This window comes from Notechis scutatus, chromosome 5 (assembly GCF_049901735.1).
Source record: "Notechis scutatus isolate UNSWTSFEM ecotype Mainland chromosome 5, rNotScu1.2, whole genome shotgun sequence".
Lineage (NCBI taxonomy): Eukaryota > Metazoa > Chordata > Lepidosauria > Squamata > Elapidae > Notechis > Notechis scutatus.
The window spans coordinates 50,495,446-50,523,249 of record NC_142013.1 but is presented as its reverse complement, the minus strand read 5'-3'; the positions used below and the strand labels follow the sequence as shown (position 1 = coordinate 50,523,249).

Here is a 27,804-nt window from a genome sequence, read left to right as displayed (position 1 = left end):
TGAAAGTAACCTTTTAAAGAGTTTTATTCAAAGTCAATATTTGTTTCTTTAATATATTATATAAATGTATAAATAATGTTATTTCCAGAGTTCTGTTTTAATAGTATGAATCAGTTGGTATGCATCAATTTTACAATGCCAAATTTTTACAAAAATGAAGATATCAGAAAGGATAGTTTTATTGCATTAAAAAACACTGGACTATGAAAAGTTAAAAAAAATCAACTGGAATTAAGGGTTGTTTTTATACAATCTTTATGCTTTTATGGTTAGAATTTCTAACATTCTGCCCAAAATATTTAAAACTAATTTAACATGCTCTGATGCAAATATTGTTCAAAGTCAGAACTAAATTCTCAAATTTTACCTGAGTTTCTTATACTGTATATTGTAACTGATGTATTTCAAGTTGATGATTCAGTTTTTCAATGTCCACATGCAAAGCAAAACTTTACACAATCTCCTAGAGATAGCTATTTAGGTGTTAAGCTACCTCAGATTCTCCCACCCCAAAATTAGACAGTAGAAATTAGACTTACTTGACAATTCCTGTAAAAATGGGAATTAAACCTGGGAGTCTCATTCACAAGCATTGAGGTTTTTTTAATCAAGATGCAATAAAGGCTGTTTTCATTGCTTTCCAAGTCAGTGATCCATTCTTTCATATACCTTATCAATAAATTTCTGAGGGACAGAAGCCCCAACCATCAGACTGTATTAATTCAGTCACAAAATTAGCCAACCCAGTTATATAAACATATAATTTAGAATTTACAGCGGATACATCTTTAGAAACAACTATATCAATTGTTTCAAAATAGGCGTAAATACTTATCTGGAGCAGTTTTTTATGTTGTATACCCAACAGATTTGGCACTGTTAACTGATTTGTCAAAAAAAAAAAAAAAAAAGAATGAGGTGAACCTAAAGAATCAAAATGTGATTCCCAGAAAAGAAACACATTTGTACTCTTCAAGAGCAAGAGTTTCATTAAATGCACATAACACCTATAATGCCAGCTAAAGGCTTTAAAGGACTCATTCCTTATATGATCAAAAGAGAAATGAATACATGCAAAAGAATTCATGCATATTTAGAGGAAACTTCCACAATGAAGTTAAAAGTCTGTAAGCGTTGTAATTCTTAATGCTAGTTTGTGACAAATATTTGTGAACATCACTGCAGCTTTGAATGATCTTGAAATCACTCTATGAGGTAGTGTAGTTTTCTGTAATACATGCTGGTTGTTAATAGCACTATTTGGATGGTGTATTTGGCCAAAAATTTACTATGTAGATTGACACTTTATGTTAGAAATACAAACTTACTTTTCTAGAGGCTAAATTGATTGCTAAACTAATCAATATCTGAGCATACCAGAGAAGATTGCAGGATTCTCAAATAGTAAATATGCTAGGCAAAAAGTTGTCACAGAAAGATAATTGTGTTCCAAACACAGTTACAAAAACTTATATGTTTTGAGGTAGGAAACAAAGAATTCCATTGGCTTTTAAATTTTGTAAACCAGAAAAAGTATTTAAGGTTCAGTAGATAAAGCTTCTATTATTAAGAGCACTATACTATTACAGAATTTATACAGACTTTCTGTAATTAATATAATGCAGTACTGGCTACAGTAAAATGTTCTAATTGCTTATTTTAGTAGTTAAAATTATTGAAGCTGTAAAGTGGCTTATCTTTATAACTGAACTGTAAGCTACTGAATTTGAACAGCTACAATTAGCTTTACCCATAAAAGTAATTTATTTAAAAGAGGATTTTCCCAACATGCCCAACTTGGTCCCACAATTAAAAATAAAAGTTAAAACCCTTCCAGATTATGTGATCATTTCATTTATCCTTATGAAAACCACATCAAACTTTAAGTAGGAAGCACAAATTAACATAGTCTACTATAAATATTTTTATATGGAGATCATGGAAGGACAGCAAGCTGTCAAGAGTAAATACACCTCTAGCGCAGTGACCTAACATTATCAAAGATTTAGATTCTTGAAGTGCTTTGTTTTATTATCAAATTCTTAAAATACCTAGATTGGAATTATCAATAAATGTAAAGTAGTGGATGAAACAAATGTTACTGCCTTCCATGGCATTGGACATCTGAAGTAACAAAACTGTATGGATTTCTTTCTTTTACACTAAGTATATTGCCTAAGTTTTATATGTCATTTAGAGAAAAGCCCATAATTACATTTAGGTTTGATTGAGGGTGTTGAATATGAAATGCAAAATTAATGCAGCTGCAGTTCTATCTTCTTACATGACGACCAGGCCTCAATCATGATAGGGTGAAATTTAAAAAGGGTTATTCATCTGTAGTGCATTTGTCAGTCATTTGTTGACAAAAATCTGTGATACCACTTCCACTCTGCACACACTGTTCCAAGCACAGTGTTTTCTCTGATATTCTTACAGGAACTGGACATAATTCTTGTGCTTGATCATATCCTGCATCATAGCCTCCTTTCATATGTTGATAATTAGAATGCTGATCATTAGATGATATAACAGAAAGACCAGCAGATAATTCAACACACAATGGCACTGTAGATGACATATCAGAAGGTGCTGCTTGTTCCCTCTCAGGAACCAAAAATGAAAGTGGACATTCAGAGGCTGAGTATTTTGCAAGAATCTGGATTTGCTCATGACTCAGTGCTGCCTCCTTGAATACTTGCTGGCAAAGTCCTGTTAGATTCTGTTTTGTCTCAGCCAGCGTGGACAAAATGTGATCTTTTTCCTTCAGTAAGTTCTCTTTTTCACTTTGCTGCAAGAAAACAAAGAAGTTCTGAGTTCAGTACTGAAATACTGAATGGGTGGGTTTCCACTAAAGACAGAATTATATTTTATAGTTTGTTTTGTATTTGAAAACAGTGATAATAAACACTGCTTGGAGTACGGGTAGTCCCAGACTTATGACCACAATTGAACCAAACATTTCTGTTGTTAAGTGAGACATTTATTTAGTGAATTTTGTCCCGTTTTACGACCTTTCTTGTCATAGTTGTAAAATGAATCACTGCAATTGATAAGTTGGTAACATGGTTCTTAAGTCAATCTAGCTTCCCCATTGATTTTGCTTGAAATCAGAAGGGTTGCAAAAGGTGATCACATGATTGTGTGGATGGCTGCAAAGGTTGTAAGTATGAAAAATGGTCATAAGTCACTTTCTGTAACTTTGAACGGCACTAAATGAACTATTGTTAAGTCAAGGACTACCCGTACATACCAATTCCTTTTCAACCATAGTATTAATCTCACTTAACCGCACAATAGGGATATATAGTATTAACACAAGTAAACCACAGCAAAGGAACCCTTAAGTAAATACTAGGCAGTATAAACCATACAGTTCGTTGGTCATCAATATTTGGTGACAAGTAACAGAATAATTGTTGAACAATCTTTCTGATTTTTCTTCAAAATGAAAGGCGAACTAATCGTAATAATATTACAGGTATACATTTACTATCAAAAAAGCAAACCCTCCAAATGAGAAGGGCTCAAAATTTAGAATGTTCTTTCACATAATATCACTACATCACTACGTCTCTTGCAGCCCTTGAATAATGAAATTAGAAAATTTAAAAACAAAAATAAAAGAGTTCAATAACGTTCTGTATCCTTAAATTAGGCACCCTAATTTAGACATTTAAATAATTTTAAAACATTAATATTCAGTCCTTAGTACTTAAACAATGTTGAGCATTGTTATGTATAAAAATGTACAACACCCAAGGGAGCTGCTGCCAGTCATATCAATAGTAATGGACTACATGGATCCCGGCTTATATCAAAATTTCTGAAGCAGTCCTAGAAAGCATATGCATAGCAACCAATCAAATAAAAAATGAACTATATTCTGATAGAAATATGATCACTAAAAAGCTACTTACTGAGTTTTTATATTGAAAGTCTTTGTCAATAAGCCAATATCATAATATGGAGCAAAGGCATTATTTCTTGTTGATATAATATTTAATATATTATTCTAAAGTGTGATGAAGATTTTTATTAACAATAAAAGCACACGAAATGTTAACAATTACTTCCTTTTTTGAACAGTCAATATATAACTTTGATATGGGGATTATTTTAACTACTTTAAGTTATATAACACACCTCTTTATTTAACAGCTATTACATTGCTGTCAGCCCCATGGAATCAGGTCCATAACTGAACATAAAAGTTATGTAGGGAAAATTCTGTTTTCCCAGAAAATCTTGCAATTTCTTCAAAAAATATTAGTGAAAGACAGGCTTTATTTACCTCATCAACAAGTGATTACATATTAGAGAAACTGCTGTCTCGAAACAATAGTTTTTTCAGATTTCTGTCAATAAATGAGTTACTAGTCAAGAAACTTTTTGAAAAATGTTGTGCAAGTGAAAATAATAAAAACACTGGCAGCAAAGTAAACTATTTCATTTCAATCAGGGACAGGAAATGAAATCAGTGCATATACACTCAGCTAGCGCCAGGTAAGCAAAATATATTCCATATTTTCCTATAGCTTGAGAGAGGGGAAGGAAGGCAAGGAAGAATCAAAATGTTTATTACCATAATTAAGGATAACCATATATACAGTCAATATTACATAGAATCAAGGATTTATTTGAATTTTTAAATGTATTTATTTATTCATTTCACTTTGGCGCCTACTAATTCTAGGCCCACTATGGATAGTTCACAATATAAAAACAATACGAATACAGTGAATAGAAATGCAAGGAAAATAAACAAACTGGCACATTCAGAGAACTATGTCAGAACATACAACACATATAACAAACATATCTTAATTGAACAAAACTATCTATACATACCAATTTTTCTATTTCTGTTTCAAGGTTTTGTATACAGTCTAGCTTTCGTTTACGACAACGCTGTGCTGCAATTCTATTTTTACTTCGTCTTCTAATATCATGGATACAATCTAGCTCTTCTGGAGTCAATTTGTGCATTTTCAGAAATGACTGGAAGTCATTTCTAGAAAGTGAAATTATCTTCTGTGGATTAAATGGTAGCTTTACCTGCAAGTTATAGATATTTGATTAAAGTTTCATAACTTAGTAGCATTCAAATCTGAAACCCTGAAACCATATTATTTTGCAATCAGACTCAGTGTACATCTCTCAAAACATTTTTCCAAAGTCATACCACAAACATTCCATGACACAATAAGTTTTTTCTTTTAAAAAAAATCAATTCTATTACAGATAATTAGCCCACTAATACATTTTTAAATGTTCCGAGTTTGTGAAAATCCATCTCCCGGCCACAGATAAATAATTAAGTCTTGCTTACTAGAATGATCACATTGAATTGCTCCCTGACCTTGGAAGGCAAAACTGGAAAGAAATAATGTTGCTAGTGAAAAAATGTGCCTGCCTCTATTTATACGAACCTTTGCAAAGTCCTTAGGACACAGCCACCACAAGACCAGTTGCTCCAGATTATAATTATAAATAAAAGATATACAAATGGGGAGGGTAGACTGTATTCATATTCTTAAAGGAATGATTGAATGAAGAATATGAAATTGAAAAATCATGTAAGAGTAATATGAAAGATGAATATGTAGCTATGTAGAAAGATTCTGGTAAGACAACCAATGCATATTTTAATATTCAAACTGACATATATATACATTGATATGATAACGTATAAGAATTCTCAGCAAAAATATTGAAAACATAAATTTTATTCCATTGGGTAGTTTGAGTCATAGCAATGTTAGGGATATCTTTTTTTCAGTTTGAATACACGTCAACAGCACAATTCTTAACAAAGAAAAAGAAAGCATGTGTAGTCTCACCTCGCATTCCTGTTCTCTTGCAGAAAAGGATTCACTGTCGCCCTCTGTATCCGTTTCAGAATCCTCTTCCAAATTTATCACGCACGAGTAAGGACATTGCTCAGGTGGTTGTTCTGGAGTACAGTCTCCACTGTTAACTTCAGTGGTACCTTCAGTACTGAGATTACTGATGAAAGGGCAAGTGACAGAGCTCAACGTTGTAAAAGTTCTTGGAGGGCCATTCTCTGGGCTGTCAGTGATTCTGATGCCTAACCAAGGACATTCAGTTTTCTTTTCTGAACAGCTTTGTTCTGAAAATTCTTTTGGCAATGCAGGAGACAAGTTTATTTGATATGCTGCATCTGTGTGGTAAACATCGCTCCAAAATCCTTTTGCTAACTGTTCTGCTATCTCTCTCTCCACACTGCTTCGATGACTAGGTGATGTACTGTTCACATTTCCTTGCTCGTACAAATTAGACTTTGGAGTTGCGTTCTCAGCAGTGTTTTCATTTATTGGTTTGCAATTTTCGGCAATGGCATTTTTTTCAATCACTGTATTGCTTTGCATACCACTTAAAGTTAAATTGCAGTATTGATCATATGCATTTAAGAAAGAAGCAGAATAAAGTCCATGAGTAGTCACAGAAGAATTATGTTGGACAAAGTGAGAATCTGTCTTTTCTGCTAAACTTTCATCATTCTTAACCGGAAGGGCCATTTCATTCATGAAATCTTCTTTTCCATTTTCTTCCATTGCTACCTGAGTATCTTCACATTTTGCATCTGAATGCACAGCTGTACATTCAAGAGGTTTTTGTATAGCACCAGTAATATTTGGTTCCGCCTGATGAATAGTAGTATCAGATGTTACCTGAATTTCATTAATCCCAGGACTGGATTCTAAAAGAGGGATTTTATCAGTCTCCAAAGCTTTTTTAAATTTCCTGTATTTGGGGCAGAGGGACTCTGCATTAAAAAACTGATCCTTTTGTGATACAGGGTCATGGATTTGATTAGAACTGTCTTGCAGTAGGGACACGGCTGGATTTTGTTCAGTACTGTATGCCTTCAGCTGAGAGTTTTTAGCACCTTCATTTTGCATGATTTCATCCTCCTCATCAATTTCTAAATCTCTAGCATCAACACTTCCCATTTTACTGCACTGTTTCTGACAACTTGGTTTACAGCATTTTATTTTTGGATATTCCTGCTGTCCTGATTTATGATCCAGAAACTTGAATTTAAGGAACTGAAAACAAGATTCTTCGATGTCATGTATTCCCAAGAACTCAGCACATTTGCAAACTTCAGCCACATTGTCCTTATCTAAAATAAGCTTGGAAGTATAAGCGAATTGAAGTAAAGGTTCAAATCCTTTCAGTGTAACCTGTTCAGTTGAAGAGATGACATATGCGTAATTATGAAAATGATAAAAGATTGTATGTAAGAATATTTGTACATATAAAAAGTAAGATGGGACTTATTTACACAATGTAATACAATATATTAATATTAATTTGTCCAGAAATAAGAATAGGTTTGGTCTTTCTTGGCCTGTTTTGTATAAGCTCAAGTATAGCTAAAAAATCTCTTTCATATTGCAGAACTGACCTATGCTTATTTCTGGCCAATATTAGTATGGAGAAATTCAAGGAAATAATCAGAGACCAAAACTTACAACAAAACAAATTATACATTTTTTATAGATTATGCCAATTAGACACAATGATTCCATAGCTAAACACAATGATTCCATAGCTAAAATGTATAAACAACACTGAATTATAATCTAAAACTTTTATGAAATGAAACATCAATACCTAATTCCTGAGAAACTGTCAAAGATATGCAAAGCTATTTCAAATGTTTGTTACATACTTTAATTGTAAAGAATGTACTTTTTAATCATCTTTTGTGGACTTGTGACAAAGCAAAAAACATTCTGAACAGATTTAGGTTTTAATTCAGAAGGTTTTTAAAACATGTATAAAATTGAAAGCAGAAGTATTTCTTTTAGGAATACTGGACAAATAGCTTGAAAAAAGTGGAACTTTCTTATTATACTTGTTGAGTGTAGCGAGAATTATATATATTCAAAAATGGAAAGTTTTATCAATTTTCACCATGGAAGAATGGATGGAAAAACTGATAGAGTAGCAGAAATGAGAAAAGTAATTGTGTTAATTAAAGAAAAGAATGTATCTAGTTTTGTTTCTACTTGGAAACCACTTTTGGACTTTACGCTAAAAATAGAAAAAAAGGAAACTTTGATTTGGGGTTTTAATGATTAGTTTGCTACTATAGAAATGGCCGGTATTTTCTCTCTCTCTCCCTCCTTCCCTCCCTATATATATGTGTACATATATATATAAAAGACTCTTTAGAATTGTTTGCCCAAATAAATATTCAAACATCTTTCTAAAGCCAATGTAGAATAAATATTCAAATGACATTTCAAGCTTGCTTCCTCACTAGGTTCCTCCACAACATATGGAGAGCTGAGAAAACTTTTATTTGGATAAGATTCTATAAATACAGAACACAAATTAACTATGTTTCAAATATATAAATTGCACAATCCAAACCCAAAATAAACCCGTGACTGGAGCCTATGTATTTTGGATTATATATGAATTCCAAAATACCAGTCATGGATATGCAAAACAAGATTAAAATGGAAACTCTGAGCCAAAACTTTTAAACACAGGTAGTCATCCACTTATGAACATATTTGGAACCAGAACTTCTGTTGCTAAGCAAGACAGTTGTTAAGTGAGTCATGCCTGATTTTATTATCTCTTTTGCCACACTTGTTAAGCAAATCACCATTGTTAAGTGAATCATATGGTTGTTAAGCAAGTCTGGCTTCCCTCACTGAATTTGCTTGTCAGAAGCCAGCTGGGAAGGTTGCAAATGGCAATCACATGATTGTGACTGATCACTGCAACTGTTGGGAATACATGCTGGTTGCCAAGTGCCTAAATTTTGATCACATGACTGCAATGGTAGTAAGTGCAAGGACCAACTGTAAATCACTTTTTCAGTGCAGGTGTGACTTTGAACAGTCACTAAATGAATGGTTGTAAAGCGAGGACTATATGTAGTCTAGAACAAGGGTCGCCAACCTTTTGGACCTCAGGAACCACCAAACTCCTAATTTTAAATCCCAGGGACCACTAATTGGTTCTGTGGGCATGGCCTAATTTGTGAGTGTGGCTTGGTGGTCATGTGACTGGATGGGCATGGCTTGTATGTAAATATTATAAATATTTATATAAATATTGAATTTTATAAAAAAAGAGCAACTTTTACCCAAAATCAGGCAAAGCAGGTAGGCAGATTGAGTTGCTCACAGAATCACAGATTTATTCAGAAATCTATCTGCCATTGGCTAGCTGAGTCTGTCACATAAAATTTGCTAGCAAGCAAGCTCAGAAAATTAACTCACAACACACCATGTATGTAAATATTGAATTTTTATTTTAAAAAAGAGCAACTTTTACCCAAAATCAGGCAAAGCAGGCAGGCAGATTGAGGTGCTCATGGAATCATTCAGTGACCTATCTAACTGCCATAGGCTAGCTCAGTCTGTCACATAAAATTTGCTTGCAAGCAAACTCATAAAATTTGCTAGCAAGCAAACTCACAAAATTCACTCACAACTCACCATGTATGTAAATATTTATTTTTTTATTAAAAAAGAGCAACTTTTAGCCAAAATCAGGCAAAGCAGGCAGGCAGATTGAGTTGCTCACAGAATCATTCAGTGATCTATCTATCTGCCATCGGCTAGCTCAGTCTCTCAAACTTGCTTGCCGTGAGTCTGCACTGAATAATAGAACCTTCAGTCTTAAGGGAGGTTCAGCTGTGCTTAAAAGCACAGCTAGAAAGCTTAAAAGACTAGCTAGAAAGCAAGAAATCCAACCATTTCCTGCTTCCTAGCTAACTTAAATCTCCCAGCACAGAAGAACAGATGATGGTCGGAAAAAGGAAAAATAGCAATTTAGCAGGCAAGTTTGCCGGGTAAGGAGTGAGTGGGCGGGGAGGGTACCCGTGGGCCATGTGGGTGGCGCAGCCTTGTGTTCCTGCACCGCCTGGATTAATTGCTTTGGGAGGGTGCTCTGGGGGTGAGATTTCTCTGCAGCCCACCACAATTTTTTCACAGCCCACCAGTGGGCCGTGGCCCACCAGTTGGCAACCGCTGGTCTAGAAAGCCTGGCCTAAAGTAGAATGTTTATTTTAAGTTTGTACGGGGGGAAACTCCATACAAAATATTTGTTCAAAATTAGGTTTTGCTATTTAATCCAGTCCTTTAAAATCTACCAAGAGCTGTCACGGAGCCTATACAATTAAATATTGAAACATTTTTTTTTTCTTTCATAAAAAGTTCTAACAGAAATTATAAGTGAAACAGAAATACTCAGGCATTAACATCAATAGTCCACATCCATTTTCTTATTAAGAAAAAAAAAGTCATTTCAAATATTTGGCTGAGAGAAAATAAATAAGTTTAATTATTACTTTTCTAAATACTGAAAACCTATAACTTTGTGTGATATAGAGCCTTCTGAAAGCAAAGCCTTTACCTTTGAATTATTTCTTTTTTTCAAAGATTCAGTGTCATGTTTATCATCCTTCTACTGGTAAGTAATTGCAGTTTAGTAATGAGTTAAAAAATAGGCCATAACTTATCAAAAAGCAAGCTAAATTGTATCCTGAATATTTATATAATATTTTGTACCCTTATTTATCACATTTCATGTCAGATACATGGAAATGCACTGCAATAAAGTAATATGCTTTGAATTGGTTATATGTTTGACAAACAGCAATCCTAAAAATAGTTAAAACCACCCGATTATTTGATCATCTTATGAAAGTGCTGATATCATTGCTGGTGCTGATATCATACAAGTAAGAGATCGAACAGTTACATAACAACTGAATGCTCATTTCCCTTCCATATTTAATTAGAAGGCTTTGGAAACCAAATCATATCTTAGCCCCCCCCTCCCGTTTCACATGTGAGATCCACACCACCCATTTGGCCTTCCGAAACCACAGCTCTGCCAATTGGCCTGGGATTCCAATGGGGGCTGTTGTAATGGAGGTGAGATAATGGACTGAGATAGTCTACCTCCACTCCATGTATATCTTGTTCCTTTCTTTCCCATCATTCCTGATCTTTTGTAAATTTTTAACATTAATACTATTTTAATATTTTATCTTTTTTTTTGGTTATAAGCTACCTAGAGTTGCTCCTTGGCAAGATTGGTGGCATAGAAATTTAATAAATAAATCTCAGCTCTAATGTACATGGGCATTTTTTAAAAATTGAAAACAGTTGCTAGAATTCCTGTATCTTTATCTCATGCATTAGGGAAAAAAATCTTACTAAAGAAAACTCTGAAAATTGTGTTGGGAAAAGAATTATTTTTTATTTAGGTTGCTGCCAAACAGGCTTTAATAAGACAAATATTTATTGCTAGTGATGTTGTAGCACTTAGTCATTTATTACAATGACACATCATCTTTTAAAACTGCAATTCATAGATTTATCTACAACACTTTAAGAATTGTGTATACAACGTACATGTGTGTGTGTGTTTGTGAGAAAGAGATGGAGGGAGGGGGAGAGAGAGAGAGAAATACATTCATACACACATGCATACACACAGTATGCTAAATACTAGTAATCCTTTATGGTTTCTTTTCAGGCCACAAAATACTGGAACTGTTTCACTTCAAAAGTCTATACCACTGGACTCAATTCTGAATAAACCCAGTTAAGTTTCAGCATCTTTAGTGTTCCTGTTGCTTCCCCATTTTCATCTACCAAATTGCTTTTCCCAAATATATCCATGTTTTCCATTTTTCATAGTACTATGTTTCTTCTGAAATTAAGCAACAGCTAATGCCTCCCATTTTGAAATGTATTTGTTGTAAATACTTCCTTTTCAGTGAACTCCTGTGATTTAAATTGAAGGGCAAGAAAAGCTTAGAAAAGTTTATCTGGAAGGCAAAGAGTAGTTTCAATTCTTTTCCTTCTCTTCATTCCTGAGGTATACTTGTGGTACACCCTTCCACCTAAAACTCTCTTGTTTACAAATTATTCAATTAAGAGAGAAAACTAAAACAAACTGGTTGGTAAAAGAAAGCTAATGTTAAGGAATTAAAATTGGAAACAAATTGTTTTGAGGAAGAGAAACAACTGTATCTCCCTCCTATTTTAAACCTGATTTGGAAAACACAGGTGCTTGCTTAGCTGTGGTGGAATTTGCCTGAGAAACTTTTATATTATTTAATATCAAAAAACAGGCATTTGGTGCAAAGCAAATTGTATAAATGGAATTGCCATGCAATGTTATAAACACGTTTGTCAAGGGAAAAAACGGGGGAAGCAAAATGATCTCTCTTAAATATCCAAAGTAAAAACCTTAAAAATAAAGAAAATTTCTTATTTTGGTCTTGATTCAGTGATTATTATACTGTATGGCTATTTGCAAAGACTTTATACTGAAATGGTTGGTTTGCTGAGAGATTAGGCATGTGGGATATGGATTTACATATGAATAATAATACTAATATTAATTATTTTCCTTAATTCTATGTTGGATGGGAACAGTGTCTAGCTTCAAAAGAACATGTACCATGTTTTGCTGGAAATAGTATTTGCCTATGCAGTTCAGGCACAATTTGTGGACTTTTAAGTTACTAATAATATGCATATTATTCTGAGTAACTTTAAATGTAGTACAAAGTAAGATTATATAAGTACAAGCAAATGAACTTACTTCTTCAGGTAAAATTATTACAAGATCTGATTCTAACTGACCCACAATTCTTGAACGAAAATAGACACTGCAGGCTGCAAGCAGTGAACGATGGGCTCGAAATCTCTGGTCTTCTACTAAGATAGTAACATCACAAAAAAGATCTTGCTTTCTCTGTTCATCAAGACTAAGGAGAATATTGGTACTGTGTACTGAAGATTCATACGCAAAAACAACACTGTTCCTTTCACTTAAAGGCATTCTGTATAACAAACGTTGATTAAGATCTCAGAGGAAATCATGCTTCGTTTCTTCACATCTGAAATAAATAAAATTTACAAAATGTTAAACATGTTTAAGTTGACAAAGTGTGTGACAAATTGATGGTGAAGGTCACTTGACAAAAGTTTAATATCACCCAGGTCAAAGCATATCATTTTCACCTCAGCCTGGAGAAAACTCTTATTATTACCACTATTAGAGAAAATATTTTTTCTTTCCTTGGATTCTAGGAAATTGCTAATATTAACATTTTTAAGTTGGAACAGTTTTAATCTTGCTGCCTGTTTGTTTCTAATCAAATTGTGTCCTTTTATTTATTTTAGTGTACTTTTTATTATTCTGCTTCAACATTTTCTATTTAATTATGTGATGTGCTTTCCTCATAATGTTAACCTATTCATTTTTTTAAAAAAAATAAAATCAATGTCATAACTGTATGCCATGTTTTCTATTTTTAAATCCATCTGAACACAGGCTTGTTTTTAAAGCATCTCCAAAGTCTGATCAATTTTCATAAGCCTTCATCTGCAATCCTACTTGTCTTCCAACTACCTTATCTAATACTATCAGCTGTTCCTGTTTTCACCCTCTGCAGTTAGTTGTGTAGCAATAAGGGTAACATGTGCTTGTACTTATTGCCATCCTACAGATTACACTCACTTAGATACAAACAGATACAGTACTTTATACACAATTTTAAAGTGGTAACCAGAATTAGCAGAACTGAGTAATATTGGGTGAGAATATACTGAGAAGTGAAACAGTCTTTCATATTTATTTATCTACTTCAATACAATTTTACATGAGCAGAATTTTCTAGCCAAAATGGCTAACGCTATGTGGGAAATGATAATTCTGTGTAATGTAGATGCATCATTATTGATAGAATTGATAGAAACAGGCAGGCCAATTGTCATTGTAACAATTTATAAGACAGAACCTCATTTATACATTGTAACTTAAATGAAACAACAGTTTAATGTATTTTCTTCCATCTATTCATCATGAATAGATATTACCAGACAGAACTGCAGAACCTATTCAGGAATTGTACCATTTGATAGAATTCTTTAAATCTAAATGAAGATCAGAGAGGCACAAATTGTCAATAAGCTATCTAAATGTCAGATACAGGAAGAGTACTTTTGCTCTATTTTCTAATGAAGATATATAAAATCCTACCCAATCATTTTCTTTCCTGTTCTTTCAAACATAGTTATGGAACACAGAAAAAATGCACTTGCCTTTTCATCACATGAATTATAAAGACATATTTCAATTTATAGGCAAGTTGAACCACTTATTCCTTCCGCATCATCCTAGATAAATAAACGTTGCTGATGCAGAACAAATTGTGCAAGTGAAACTACAACACACTGTTACAAACTGGTTTGTCAAGGGAAAAACAAAAAGGGGGGGGTCACAGCAGAATGACCTCTCTTAAATATATGAACAAATAAGCTTAAAAAGAAAACCTATTTCTTCTCTTGCTCTTGACTTAGTGATTATTATACCGTATGGCTATTTGCAAATACTTTATACTTGAAATGGTTGGTTTGATGAAAAATTTGGCATGTGGGGGTATGCATTTGCTTGCTTCTTGTTGATGCTGAGTTTAGGGATGCATTTAAAAATCTGAAAATACAATTTGTGTTAGTTTACCTGGGCCCAGTACATATGGAAAGGACACTGGCCAGTACATGTTGGTAAGTTTTTCATAACCTGGCCCCCAGTGAGAGCAGATTGCATGCTATTTCACTATCCATGCTACCGTGTTTCTCCAACAATACGGCCTCCACCAATAGGAAGCCCCAGCATGATTTATTGGCATAAAATCAAATTAAGCCCCTCCCCCCAAATTAAGGCCCATATTAAACATGCGAAATGGTGGGGGGAATGGCGGGGGGGGGGCTTGCCGTTAGGAAGTACTTTGTTGCATGCCCGGATATGGTGCTGCCTGCATTGGTGGAGCACTTCATATCGGGAGACCTTCCATCACCGTTGCTTTCCCTTCTCCCTTGCTGCCGTAGCGTTACAGCAACGCCGCAGCGTTTGGCGCAGCCACGTGCAGCCAGTCAGGGCTCCTCCCTGCAACCGGAGCCCTGAGGAGACACTTGGCTTCAGGCGCTCCTGTGGCGCTTCCCTTGCCTTTGAAGGTAAAGTGAATTATTTTAAAACCTCCGCTCATCCCATCAGGGTCGCGCCAGAGCCGTGCGAGCTGGGCAGAGCTGGGAAAGCAAGCCGGGGTGTTTCCTGGTTCTGCCCAGCCCGTACGGCTCTGCCGCAGCCCTGGCGGGATGAGCGGAGGTTTTTAAAATAATTCACTTTACCTTTGAAGGCAAAGGGAAGGCGGCGACAGGAGCACCTGAAGCCAAGTATACCAACAACAAAAGGCAAATCCTCAAGGTGGGCAGGAGGGAGGTGGCTACGTGCCCCCCGGGCTGCTTCAATGCAAGGTCCTGACTTGCAGCATCCTGCCGTTGCCGCCGTGTCCTTTTCGCCGCCGCCTCCCTCTCCGACTGCGAAACTCGTGTGCTTCGCCAAACGCTCCGAGCGAGGCGAGCTCTTTCATACATAAAGAGAGAGGGAAAGACGCCGGCGTGCTCTGAGAGGCTGGCTCTTTTCTCTAGCCAAGGCTGACATCTGACTGAATCTCTATCCTGCTCCTTTATCCTCACGACGGGGTCGGCAGTGACGCTCTCTGGTGCGGCCACCTCAGCTTGCCAGCCTTGCCCCGCTATGAGACGATACTTTGACAGCTGCTGCTGCCGCACTCCCTTCTCTTTCCTCGCCTCTCCTCCCTTCGCCGGCAGGAGTGTGCGAAAGCAAGCAAGGTGGCTGCGCTGTCTTCTTTTTCCCTCAGCTTGCCGCCGCCACCACCTGCGATGGGCGAGGAGGCGGCGGAGGCACCCGAAATGTCACCAAGGCAACGTGTGCCTCCCCGCCGGGCCCTCCGCTCATCCCGCCAGGGCCGTGGCAGAGCCGTGCGGGCTGGGCAGAACCAGGAAACACCCGCGGCTTGCTTTCCCGGCTCTGCCCAGCCTGCACGGCTCTGCCACGGCCCTGGAGGCACTTCCTGTCAGCCTCGGCTAGAGAAAAGAGCCAGCCTCTCGGAGCAAGCCGGCGTCTTTCCCTCTCTCTCTATGTATGAAAGAGCTCACCTCGCTCGGAGCGTTTGGCAAAGCACACGAGTTTCGCAGTCGGAGAGGGAGGCGGTGGCGAAAAGGACGCGGCGGCAACGGCAGGATGCTGCAAGTCAGGACCTTGCATTGAAGCAGCCTGGGGGGCACGTAGCCACCTCCCTCCTGCCCACCTTGAGGATTTGCCTTTTGTTGTTGGTATACTTGGCTTCAGGCGCTCCTGTCGCCGCCTTCCCTTTGCCTTCAAAGGTAAAGTGAATTATTTTAAAAAACCTCCGCTCATCCCGCCAGGGCCGCGGCAGAGCTGTATGGGCTGGGCAGAACCAGGAAACACCTGCGGCTTGCTTTCCCGGCTCTGCCCAGCTCGCACGGCTCCGGCGCGGCCCTGATAGGATGAGCGGAGGTTTTTAAAATAATTCGCTTTACCTTCAAAGGCAAAGGGAAGGCGGCGATAGGAGCGCCTGAAGCCAAGTGTCTCCTCAGGGCTCCGGTTGCAGGGAGGAGCCCTGACTGGCTGCACGTGGCTGCGCCAAATGCCGCGGCGTTGCTGTAACGCTATGGCAGCAAGGGAGAAGGGAAAGCAACGGTGATGGAAGGTCTCCCGAACATCCAAGCTGTCGCCGCCCGCCCACCCGAGGATGCAACGGGGGGGAGGAATTAAGTCACCCCGAAAAGACGGCCTAGCCGGTTTTTCGGGGGTCAAAAAAAAATAAGGCCCGGCCTTATTATGTGAGAAACACGGTATTCATTCATTGATTTCTTTTCCCAGCCAGCATAGCAAGTCTTTTGTAAACATCAAAAGAATCCTATACCATCGAAATGGAAATAAAAATCATTTGAGAGATGATAGTCATCTGAACACAGGCTTGGTTTTTAAACATCTGAACAAATGAAGAATGAGAATATAATATAGTGTAAACCACTGTGTCCTGTCTCATTCAGTGATACAAAAATATAAATAAATTCAACTAGGTTCCATGTCTGAGACTAGAGTTCTCTATTCTTCAGTGTTGCCTAGGATTTATGTGACTGAGTGTGTTTTTCTTGTTTACTGACCAGTTGTCAATTTCTGAAATATCACTAGCTGGTATCAGCAACATGATTTATAACCATAATGCTAAGATTAAAAACAAGTTAGATCAGAATTTCACTGTGTAGAATCTCTGAAGCATTTTGAGGTTTGTTCTGATAAAACAAAACAAATTTAATGATTTGAATTTTGTTCTATTGCAATGAAACCACAATTTGGAGCATTTCACCTTTCATACTTATCCTCAGATGGACCTTACATTCCTCCATATGACACTGTACTCCAAATCCTAACATTCATTGCCACCATTATTAAAGGTAACTGTAATGTACAAAATCTAGAACCTGCCCTACATCCTGCTTTAAGCTGAATATTCATAGTCTCTTAGATGCAAAAGAGGAACAATCTTGAATGCTTTGCTAAATATCTCATATTCTCAAGTGATTTGATTCTGTATTTTGTATTTTTATACTGCTTCTACTAAGTTACAGGAAATAAAAATTGAAAGAGAAGGCTAAGAAGGATCCAGAAAAATATGAAATCTTAGAGTTATCATTATTGAGGTTATTCTTAAGTCCAAACACAAGATAAATTTTGGATGACCCCTGATAAGAGTAGGATGAGTTTGCCCTACTTGACCTCTTGGCTTTTGATAACATCAAGCAATGGTATCCCTCTGAATTGGCTCGGAATACTGGCGGTGGGAGGCACTTGCTGTGCTTATTTATCCTTCCCTGAAGTTGACTGCAATTGGTGGTGATTGGGAAGGAGATATTCCACCCTCAGACCTTGTGTGCAGTGCTGCAGGATTTGGTGTTCTCCCCTATTTAATATTACATGAGACTGCTGGGTGAGTTGGGGCGAGATATCAATACACTGATAACCAATTATATGGCAAATTAAGCAATTCTGTGAATGTCTTGCCGCAGTGACTGGAGCTGTGAGAATCTGGACGAGGAACAAGACTTCAGTTGAACCCCACAAAACTGAATGGCTTTGAGTTTTGTGGTCTGATGGTTTTAGGATTATGTCATCTGTGGTGTTGGATGGGTTGCACTGCCCAGACAGATCCAATGCACAGTCTGGGGCTTCTGGAGGTTAACTCACAACTCTTGCTCAAAGAGCACCTGGTACTTATGGTTAGGAAGGCTTTTTACAACTTCCTTTGCGTGCCACTTGCACCCATTCCTAATTTGAGTTCTATTCACAATCACTTATGCCATAATCATCTCCAGATAGGACTACTGTAACGCACATGGGTCTATCCTTTAGGAGCATCTGGAAGCTTCAACAAGTGCAAAATGCAGCTTTAGGACAGTTGTATGTACCTCCAAAACTGCACATGCCATACCTCTGCTGTGTAAGATGCACTGGCTCCCAGTTTGCTTCTGGTTCCTGTTCAAAGTGCTGGTTTTAATCTTTAAAACCCTTCCTAGCATGGAACAAAGTTGTCTGAAGCCTGCCTCTGCCCAATTACAGTTGCTCATTCCATTAGATCTGACAGAAAGGTATGCTGCAGATTGCATTGGCTAAGGATTTACATTTGGTGGGCTCCATGAAACAGGCCTTCTCGGTCATGGCAGTGGAACATTCTCCCCCAAAGTGAGGCTAACCCAATCCCTGTTAATGTTCTGTAATTCTCCCAAGACCTGGATATATTGATGGTCATGAAATCTTACTTAACAGTTGCAAAATTAATAGAAAAAAGTACTTATTTCAGCAGCTTTTTAAAGTCTAAGTTAAAAATATTTTCTTTGTGATACAACTTATCTTCCCAGCTAGACATAGCATATTAATTTCATAATGAGAAAAAAATGCTCATTTTATAAATTCAGATAAACAACAAGCATTAGCCTTAATTGACTGTTGAATAGCTAACCCCACCTCCAACCACCTTCCCTTTTATGGACAAATAGATATGTTCCAGTTGAGTGCTAGCAGTAGTTAAGAGTTGCTGATTCATTATGTTATGCTGACACGGCATGAAACAGCATTTTATAAAAAGAAAAACAGACTTGGCTACTATACCACCTTACAATTTAAATGCAGTTAGTTAATATGACAACTCATTTGAAATCAAAAACATTTTGCATATTTTTTCCTTATACATAAAATGTTATAAACATATTTTTAATAAATTCCTTCTGTTACTGGAAGGCAGTCACTGCATAACTGCAATCTACAAAATCTAGAATATACTAATGGATTTAAAATATTTGATTTCTCGCTAGATATGACTACATATTTAAGAGATCAGATGTGTTCAATTCAAGGGAAAATGGTGCGATAATTAAATTAACTACTAATGCATGGGAAATCTACACCTAAAATCATTACATAGGAAGACATCATTTATTTATAAGCTAGAATCATAAATGAGTAGGGGTTTTTTGTACCAGTCTAAAAAAAACAGCCTTATGTTTAGGATTATAGTTGTAAATGTAGGAAAGAAAAAGGATTATCTATAGGAAATGAAAACAACATACTGCAAACAAAGACAGGGTAATTATCAGAAACTTTAACAATTATGTCAGAAAGGCTAAAGCATAAAATAAAGCTGAGGCTTGTAACAAATGCCCAAAGCAATGAAAGTCTTTATTGGATATGTCAGAAGACAAAGAAAGATGAAGCAGTTTTAAGGTCTATTATGAATAGAAAGGAGTAAATAATGAGTAATGGCAAAAAGATAGAATATCTTACAGTAACTCCCTATTTTACATTTGTCTTTTCTCAAAAAATAAATAAAGATCTACCTGGCTGTTACTAGGCCACTGATAGAAAGAGAGAATTGTAGCTTAGAACAGAAAAAAGCATTTAATTTAAACAAATTCAACTATCCTAAGAGAGGAGGTGAACAAACAGAGTTGATTAAAGAATAAATGCAATTTTTGACAACTCCTACAAAACGGGTAAGATCCCATAATATAGTAGAGAAGAATAAGCATTGTCCCAACAGGAAGGAGGATAACTGGGGAAATTACAAATTTGACTATTTATCATCAATAGTGGGCAAGATCTTCAAGATTATTAAACAATATATAAGTGAACTGTTGGATAAGGATGTATCAATTAATAAGCAACATGGGTTTGGTGCTTACATATCAGATTAATCCTATCTTACAAAGTTACAAGCTTCATGAATCACCGCCTTCCAAAGCATTGTATGTTGACCTCAGCAAAGCAAAGTGCTCCCATTAATAAAGTAGTAAACATAAGCTACATGATTATGTGGAATCATATTTGAGTGAATGGCCACACCCAGATATATATCTTAAATGATTTTACATCATTTAAGATGTAGATTCAACATTAATATAAAGTGGCCTGCAAAAGGCTCTTTCCAGGGCCCTAAGTTGTTTCATATTTTTATTCATGGGTTGAATAAATGGGTTGAAGGGGTACCAGATGATACAAAACTACGAACAGTAGCGAACATTTTAAAAGATTGAAAAAGATCTAGATGGGCTTTAATAGTGGGCTAAAATAGTGGAAGTTAATAGGAGTAAAAGTAACATTTTGGATCTGTAGAAAAAAAATGACAGGAATGAGTGTAAAAGGAGACAGCTCTAGCTTGGCAGTCATATTTATGAAAAGGATGTGGATATTGTAAAGCGTTGAGTATGAACCTACTGTGTGATGCAGATGCTAAAAAGGATACATTAAAGGATGCATTAAAGGACACTATTTAAGGATGCAATTGACTAAAACAAAAAGAGTTCAGATCATAGGAATTAATTGCCCTATTATAGTCTGATTTTATTGGGCACCATTTGGAATACCATGTCCTGTTCTGAGAACCAAAGTTTGTTCTAAACAAATTGGAGTAATTTCTTCGGTACTGAAACAGAGGAGACTAAAGGCAATCTATGAAGAACTATCGAAGGAGGTGTTTAGCCTCCAGAAGAAATTACTGAGAGAGCCATGATAGTAGGTTTCATATATCTAGAAAGCTGTTATACAGAGGAAGAAGCAGACTTCTTCCCTGAGACCCTAGAGGAGAGGACCAAAATCAATTAATTTAATCTATAGGGAACTAGATTCAGATCAGATATTAGGAATAATTTTCTGAAGGCAAGATCTGTCAACTAATGAAATAGGTTGCTGCATAAAGCGATGTACTCTCCTTTAGTGGCAGTACAGGTAGTCCTTGATTTACAAGTTTGTTCGAAGTTACAATGGCACTGAAAAAAGTGACTTATGACCGTTTTTCACACTTATGACCGTTGCAGCATCCCCCGGGTCACGATCAAAATTCAGACGCTTGGCAACTGGTTGATATCTATGACAGTTGCAGTGTCCCTGGATCCCCTTTTGCGAACTTCTGACAAGCAAAGTCAATGGGGATGCCAGATTCATTTAACAATTGTGTTACTAACTTAATAATTGCAATGATTCACTTAACTAATGTGGCAAGAAAAGTCGTAAAATGGGGCAAAAGTCACTTAACAAACTTTTCACTTAGCCACATAAATCCTGGGCTCAATTGTGGTCATAAGTCGAGGACTACCTGTATTGAAATACAGGCCTGATAGTCTGATCTGATACATAGTAGCAAATCTGATCGAACAAGATGTTGGACTAGATGTCCTCTGAAGTACATTCTATACTTTTGATTCTACATTCTGCATAAGAATAATCCAGAGCATTAAAATAATATGAAATTCATTAGGAAGTGAGCAACATCAGTTATTAAATAGGTCATTTATTTTTGTATTAAGTAGATATAATGATATTTAGTAAAAATACCATTTTTACTAAATGCTAGTTAAGATCTTACAAGTCCTGTCAACAACAGTTCCAGAACTTGTAAAAATTCATCACTACACTGACATGATCATTAACCTGATAATTTGTAATTGTTTTGCTTTTAAAGAGATAACTAATGAAGCTTTTCTTATCTGATTTTATTGTGAATACTTTATAGCTTGAATTATTAGTAATCACAAATAGGGCATACTTGGAAAATGAATTGCTTCCGATCTTGTGCAAACACAGCACATCCCTGCTATTCATTAAGACAATTCAACTTTTTTCAGATATTCACATAAACCTGAAAAAAATGGTAGCTGCTTTAGAGTTGACTTATTAAATTAAGTACAACCCTTAAAGCACCTAAAACCTTTTAGAAACTAGTAAAGAATCCTAAAAATATCCAGGAAGTGCTCTGTTTATGCAAAATGCCAAGTACATGGTCAAAGTATCTGTTTAAAACATTCAGTTCTAATCGAGTTCTAAAAAGAAATTGCAATCTACCTTCAAACACATGTATATGCACCTTTATAGTTTTACCTACAATTCTGTATGTATGCATTCAGTGAAATCCCATTGAAATATAGAAATACAGTTCGTTATATTAGATGTTAGGGGGGGAAATTGCAGTTCCAAAATTTACATATATCTAGGTTCAAACTATATCCTGAGGTACAGTACATTCTCTTTGTGAACCTGCTTTTCCTGCAGGAATATAATAACCTCATTCAAATTGAAAATCTATTCCACAGTGTTGACCAGATCCCCTTTTCTTATCATTATTAGGTTTCAGTTTATATTTCTCCATACAATCCCTCACCATTAATTCTGATTAATTCTGAATTTCAAGAAGTGAATTTCAAGATGGTAAGACAGAATTGGGAGCCAATAGAAAATAAATATAGGAACAGATATTATTAGACCATTAAATTCCAAGTAACTACTTCCATCTATTAGCACATGTTCCATCTATTAGCACATATGCATAAAATGTGGAATTCACTGAAACACAATTTTGTACTGAAACAGATTTTTTGGAATCAATTTTGAAATTAATTCTCTAATAAGGTGGCTCCCTATATATTAGTGTCATAAATTTTCTCTCAACCAGACAGTTTAGAATAATATAGTTTATGGTCCTGAAGGCTGTTGAGATATCCAACATAACCAATAGGATTAAATTCTGCCTGTCAGATTTCAACATAAACTTAGATGTTACCATACCCTGTAGCGTGTTTTCTCAAATATAGACTTGTGGAGACTGCTATAAATTGGGGGCAAGGAATGGGGTCAGGAGTTTTAAAAAATCAAATATTTTACTAGCTCTTTTTTGAAACAGAAAGGAATTATTGCAATGAGGAACTCACCCCTATTCCTATTTACTCAGCCAGTCCACCCACAGACTTTTAAAACTAAAGGAGAGCAATGGTCAAAAAAAAAAAAAAAAAAAGAAAGGTCTCTAAGAACCTTAAGGGCATATTCCTGTAAAGTATCAGACAAGAAAAGCCTAAAATCACATCCTTTTTGTTCATCAGCTGAGGTATTCCATATAGCTATGGTGGCAAACCTATGGCACATGTGCCGCTGATCAGCTCCACTGTGTATGCATACGCGCCTCCTGCCAGCCAGCTGGCCTTCAGGTCTCTGCCGTGCATGCATGGGGGATGAGGTGCATGCATGGGGGCATGGCGCCTGTGGAGGCCTTGCATTTTGGGTATGCACAAGCACGCTTTGGGCTCTCGGGGCTCAAAAGATTTGCCATCACTGCCCTATAGCATGGACACAAATTATTTTATTACAAAGTGGTGTAAAATGTGATCATTATAATAGTTTGCATTTTCTTCTTCTAAGATAAAATACACTGCTCAAAAAAATAAAGGGAACACAAAAATAAGACATCCTACATCTGAATGAATGAAATATTCTTATTAAATACTTTGTTCATTACATAGTTGAATGTGCTGACAACAAAATCACACAAAAATTATCAATGGAAATCAAATTTAACAACCCATGAAGGTCTGGATTTGGAGTTACACTCAAAATTAAAGTGGAAAACAACACTACAGGTTGATCCAACTTTGATGTAATGTCCTTAAAACAAGTCAAAATGAGGCTCAGTAGTGTGTGTGGCCTCCACATGCCTGTATGACCTCCCCACAACACCTGGGCATGCTCCTGATGAAGTGGCAGATGGTCTCCTGAGGGATCTCCTCCCATACCTGGACTAAAGCATCCCCCAACTCCTGGACAGTCTGTGGTGCAACGTGGTGTTGGTGGATGGAGCGAGACATGATGTCCCAGATGTGCTCAATTTGATTCAGGTCTGGGGAACAGGCGGGCCAATCCATAGCATCAATGCCTTCGTCTTGCAGGAACTGCTGATACACTCCAGCCACATGAGGTCTAGCATTGTCTTGCATTAGGAGAAACCCAGGGCCAACGACACCAGCATATGGTCTCACAAGGGGTCTGAGGATCTCATCTCGGTACCTAATGGCAGTCAGGCTACCTCTGGTGAGCACATGGAGGGCTGTGCGGCCCCCTAAAGAAATGCCACACCATTACTGTCCCACTGCCAAACCGGTCATGCTGGAGGATGTTGCAGGCAGCAGAATGTTCTCCACGGCATCTCCAGACCCTGTCACATCTTTAACGTGCTTAGTGTGAACCTGCTTTCATCTGTGAAGAGCACAGGGTGCCAGTGGTGAATTTGCCAATCTTGGTGTTCTCTGGAAAATGCCAAACGTCCTGCACAGTTTTGGGCTGTAAGCACAACCCCCACCTGTGGACGTCGGGCCCTCATACCACCCTCATGGAGTCTGTTTCTGACCGTTTGAGCAGCCACATGGACATTTGTGGCCCTCTGGAGGTCATTTTGCAGGGCTCTGGCAGTGCTCCTCCTGTCCCTCCATGCACAAAGGCGGAGGTAGTGGTCCTAATGCTGGGTTGTTGCCCTCCTAAGGCCTCCTCCACATCTCCTGATGTACTGGCCTGTCTCCTGGTAGCGCCTCCATGCTCTGGGCACCACGCTGACGGACACAGCAAACCTTCTTGCCACAGCTCACATTGATGTGCCATCCTGGATGAGCTGCACTACCTGAGCCACTTGTGTGGGTTGTAGACTCCGTCTCATGCTACCACTAGAGTGAAAGCACCACCAACATTCAAAAGTGACCAGCCAGAAAGCATAGGAACTGAGAAGTGCTCTATGGTCACCACCTGCAGAACCACTCCTTTATTGGGGATGTCTTGCTAACTGCCTATGCTTTCCACCTGTTGTCTATTCCATTTGCACAACATGTGAAATTGATTGCCAATCAGTGTTGCTACCTAAGTGGACAGTTGGATTTCACAGAAGTGTGATTGACTTGGAGTTACATTGTGTTGTTTACCTGTTCCCCTTATTTTTTTGAGCAGTGTATAATAGAACGTTAACTACTCTGAATGACTGCTGTGTTAGAATGGAAAACAGCAATGTCAAAAAATAATTGTAGAAGGACCCTATTTTTTATTTAGTTCACTGTCAGGCCATGTACTTTACAGTCACCAGTCAAATTGGTCAGATCAAGTAGAAGAAAGCACTCATGAATTATTGTTAATCACCTGGGGCACTTCTCCATTTTAGAGGTAAACATAAGTGACAAGTAAATCCCCAAGAATCAGCACAGAGCCATTCAAATCCAACAGCCTTCTGGGTAAACTATCTTAATTGGTCCTCTTGTTATAGTTTTGAAAATCTTAGTAAATACAAAGCCTACAGATAATATGATAAAACGTACAAAAAAAATCCTACGTATACTGATTATTTCTGTGCAGCCAATGAAGAAAATAAAGTACTATGCGTACCCTATGATTTGTATTTTGTGCTTTTATGACCGGACCTGGGTTTGTCCTTGTCTGCCATTGTTTTATTCCATTGTATTTTTGTTTGGTTATAATACTACCTGCATCATCCAAATGTGCAATTATGAGATAGGCAATATATACTGATAGAATACTAAATAGAAGAGACTGACAAATGTCATGAAGTCCATAAAATGCTGGGCAATTCACAAAAGATTACTATTTTTTATGTTGAATTATTCAAAAAACATTATTTGCTTTCGAATTATGCTGCCCAGTTTGAGATGGGAGTTGGTTTAATAATGAGGCAGGTGGTATTATCAACAGACTATGTCTGCAGCACTCACCTTTAGATGCACTCATTAAAAACTGGAATACTGGGCATCTGACTAGAATGGAATTATAATATATCTATAGTCCCACTGTGCGATAGGCAGCAAATAAATTTAACAAACAAATGAATTTTGCTGGCCAGGTCTTTGTTTGCTATATACAATCAACTACTTGTTAGAGGTTAGAAGCTATTGGCCCTCCACTATCAATCACTCAAGAATCAAGCCAAGCTGACATGCTAATCCAAGATGAAATCTTGAATTATCACTCTTTTCACATTTATCAAGTAACAATTCAAGAAAACTCTTGCTATCTTAGGATTCTTTTGTAAACTAAACAATAAAGTATTCCTTACATATTGCCAAGATAAGCAAGATGGTATTTATATTTCTTTCAGTAATAATAAAAGATAGGGAACATTATTCAAAATATGGTTTGTGAGAATTAATTCCTTTTTTGAAATTGCTAAATGTAATATGGAAAGGTGGAAAAATGCAAAGAAACCCTACTTTTGTTTATCTTGACAAATTTTCTATCAATCTGCTAAGTTTTTTACAAAGCACATGAAGCTTTGTAAGTGATCATATAATCTCTGACAGTCCTCACTTTAATTATAAATCAACTGTTCATATCTCCATATCATACAGCATCAGATTATTTTAAACAATCACATTTCAGCTAGACCAAACAGATTTTCTCCCACTACAGATACATTTTGCTACTTTCTTAATAGTTTAATTAAATTGGCATCCAGGTTCTTGAATTAGTTCTCAGAAAAATCTCCAAGTTCCAGTCCCATTACACAGTGCTCGTTTCGTATGACGGTATTTCATTTGTTTCTTTTCAAACTTTAGGAAAACAGCAAGACTTAAATTACTCCCTCTTTGTGTAATTAATATAGACTACCCACAAAATAGTGACCGCATTCCGCTTCTTTTACAGCCGAAAGGGCTCCCTGTGAATCCCTGTGGCGGTTATGTTAAGGGGACTCAAAACGGCTATACCCCATGGATAGATCCCCCACAGTAACAAAGTTAATTTACGTGAGGTAACTCAATCCTGCCACTCAGGGCTTTTTTTTATTTTTAAATAATGCGCTGTCCTACAGTTCACAACTGTCATTGCTCCCAGCAGACACCCGAAAGCCCACAAGCGCACAAAACCCCGGACGCCACCATCCCCTCGGCTCAAAGCCGCCTTTCCCCGCCGCCTGCCTCCTGCTAAAAAGCTCCCCCGTTCTTCAGCGGGCCGCACCGCGGTCAACCTTCCCCAGCCAATCGAGAGGGGGCGGGGGGTGGGGGGGTGAGCAAGACGGACAGGCAGTGTTATGATCGGATAACATGCGCGCCTGCGCTCTACCGGTCCTCCCCTCCCCTTCTCTTCCGTCCCTCGGCCATCCCAGGGAGTCTGTTCTGCCCGCGCGCCAAAACCCCGCGTCCGTCCCCCCCTCCGGCCCAGCCCGAGCACTCCCAAGCGAGCGTTTCCTACCTCAACACTCTTCCTCCTCCGACAGCTCCACCGTACTTTCGCTACGCTCTCGGTCAACCGACTATAGTCAGGTGACAACATCACAGCCTCCTCCACCCTCTCTGAGCCGATTGGACGCCGATGCCAGCTGACATCACTATTCTCAAACCTCCCCCCCTTTCCTTTCTTTCTTTCCTCTCTTCCTCCCTTCCTTTCCCTGGCGTTAAAGTTCTCCGCATGCGCGCATGTGCCTGTTTTTTTTTTTGCTTCCCGCGTCCTTTTCCCCACCCCGCCCCCTCCCGTTGACCTTATGGGCGGGGTTGCTCGGTCAGTTCTGCGTAAGCGCGTCGGTTGGGGTTG

General features: G+C 37.6%; 1 protein-coding gene across 1 annotated transcript; it reads right to left on the bottom strand.

The window, feature by feature from the left end:
* On the bottom strand, window positions 1–27,697 carry BACH1 (BTB domain and CNC homolog 1). Its single transcript, XM_026664151.2, has 5 exons — window positions 27,466–27,697; window positions 12,619–12,916; window positions 5,844–7,211; window positions 4,852–5,058; window positions 1–2,791 (listed from the first exon to the last, which is right to left on the bottom strand). The coding sequence occupies exons 2-5, from the start codon at window positions 12,856–12,858 to the stop codon at window positions 2,330–2,332; spliced, it is 2,277 nt and encodes a 758-aa protein (XP_026519936.1). The 5' UTR covers window positions 12,859–12,916; window positions 27,466–27,697; the 3' UTR covers window positions 1–2,329.
* Window positions 27,698–27,804: the final 107 nt, after the last annotated feature.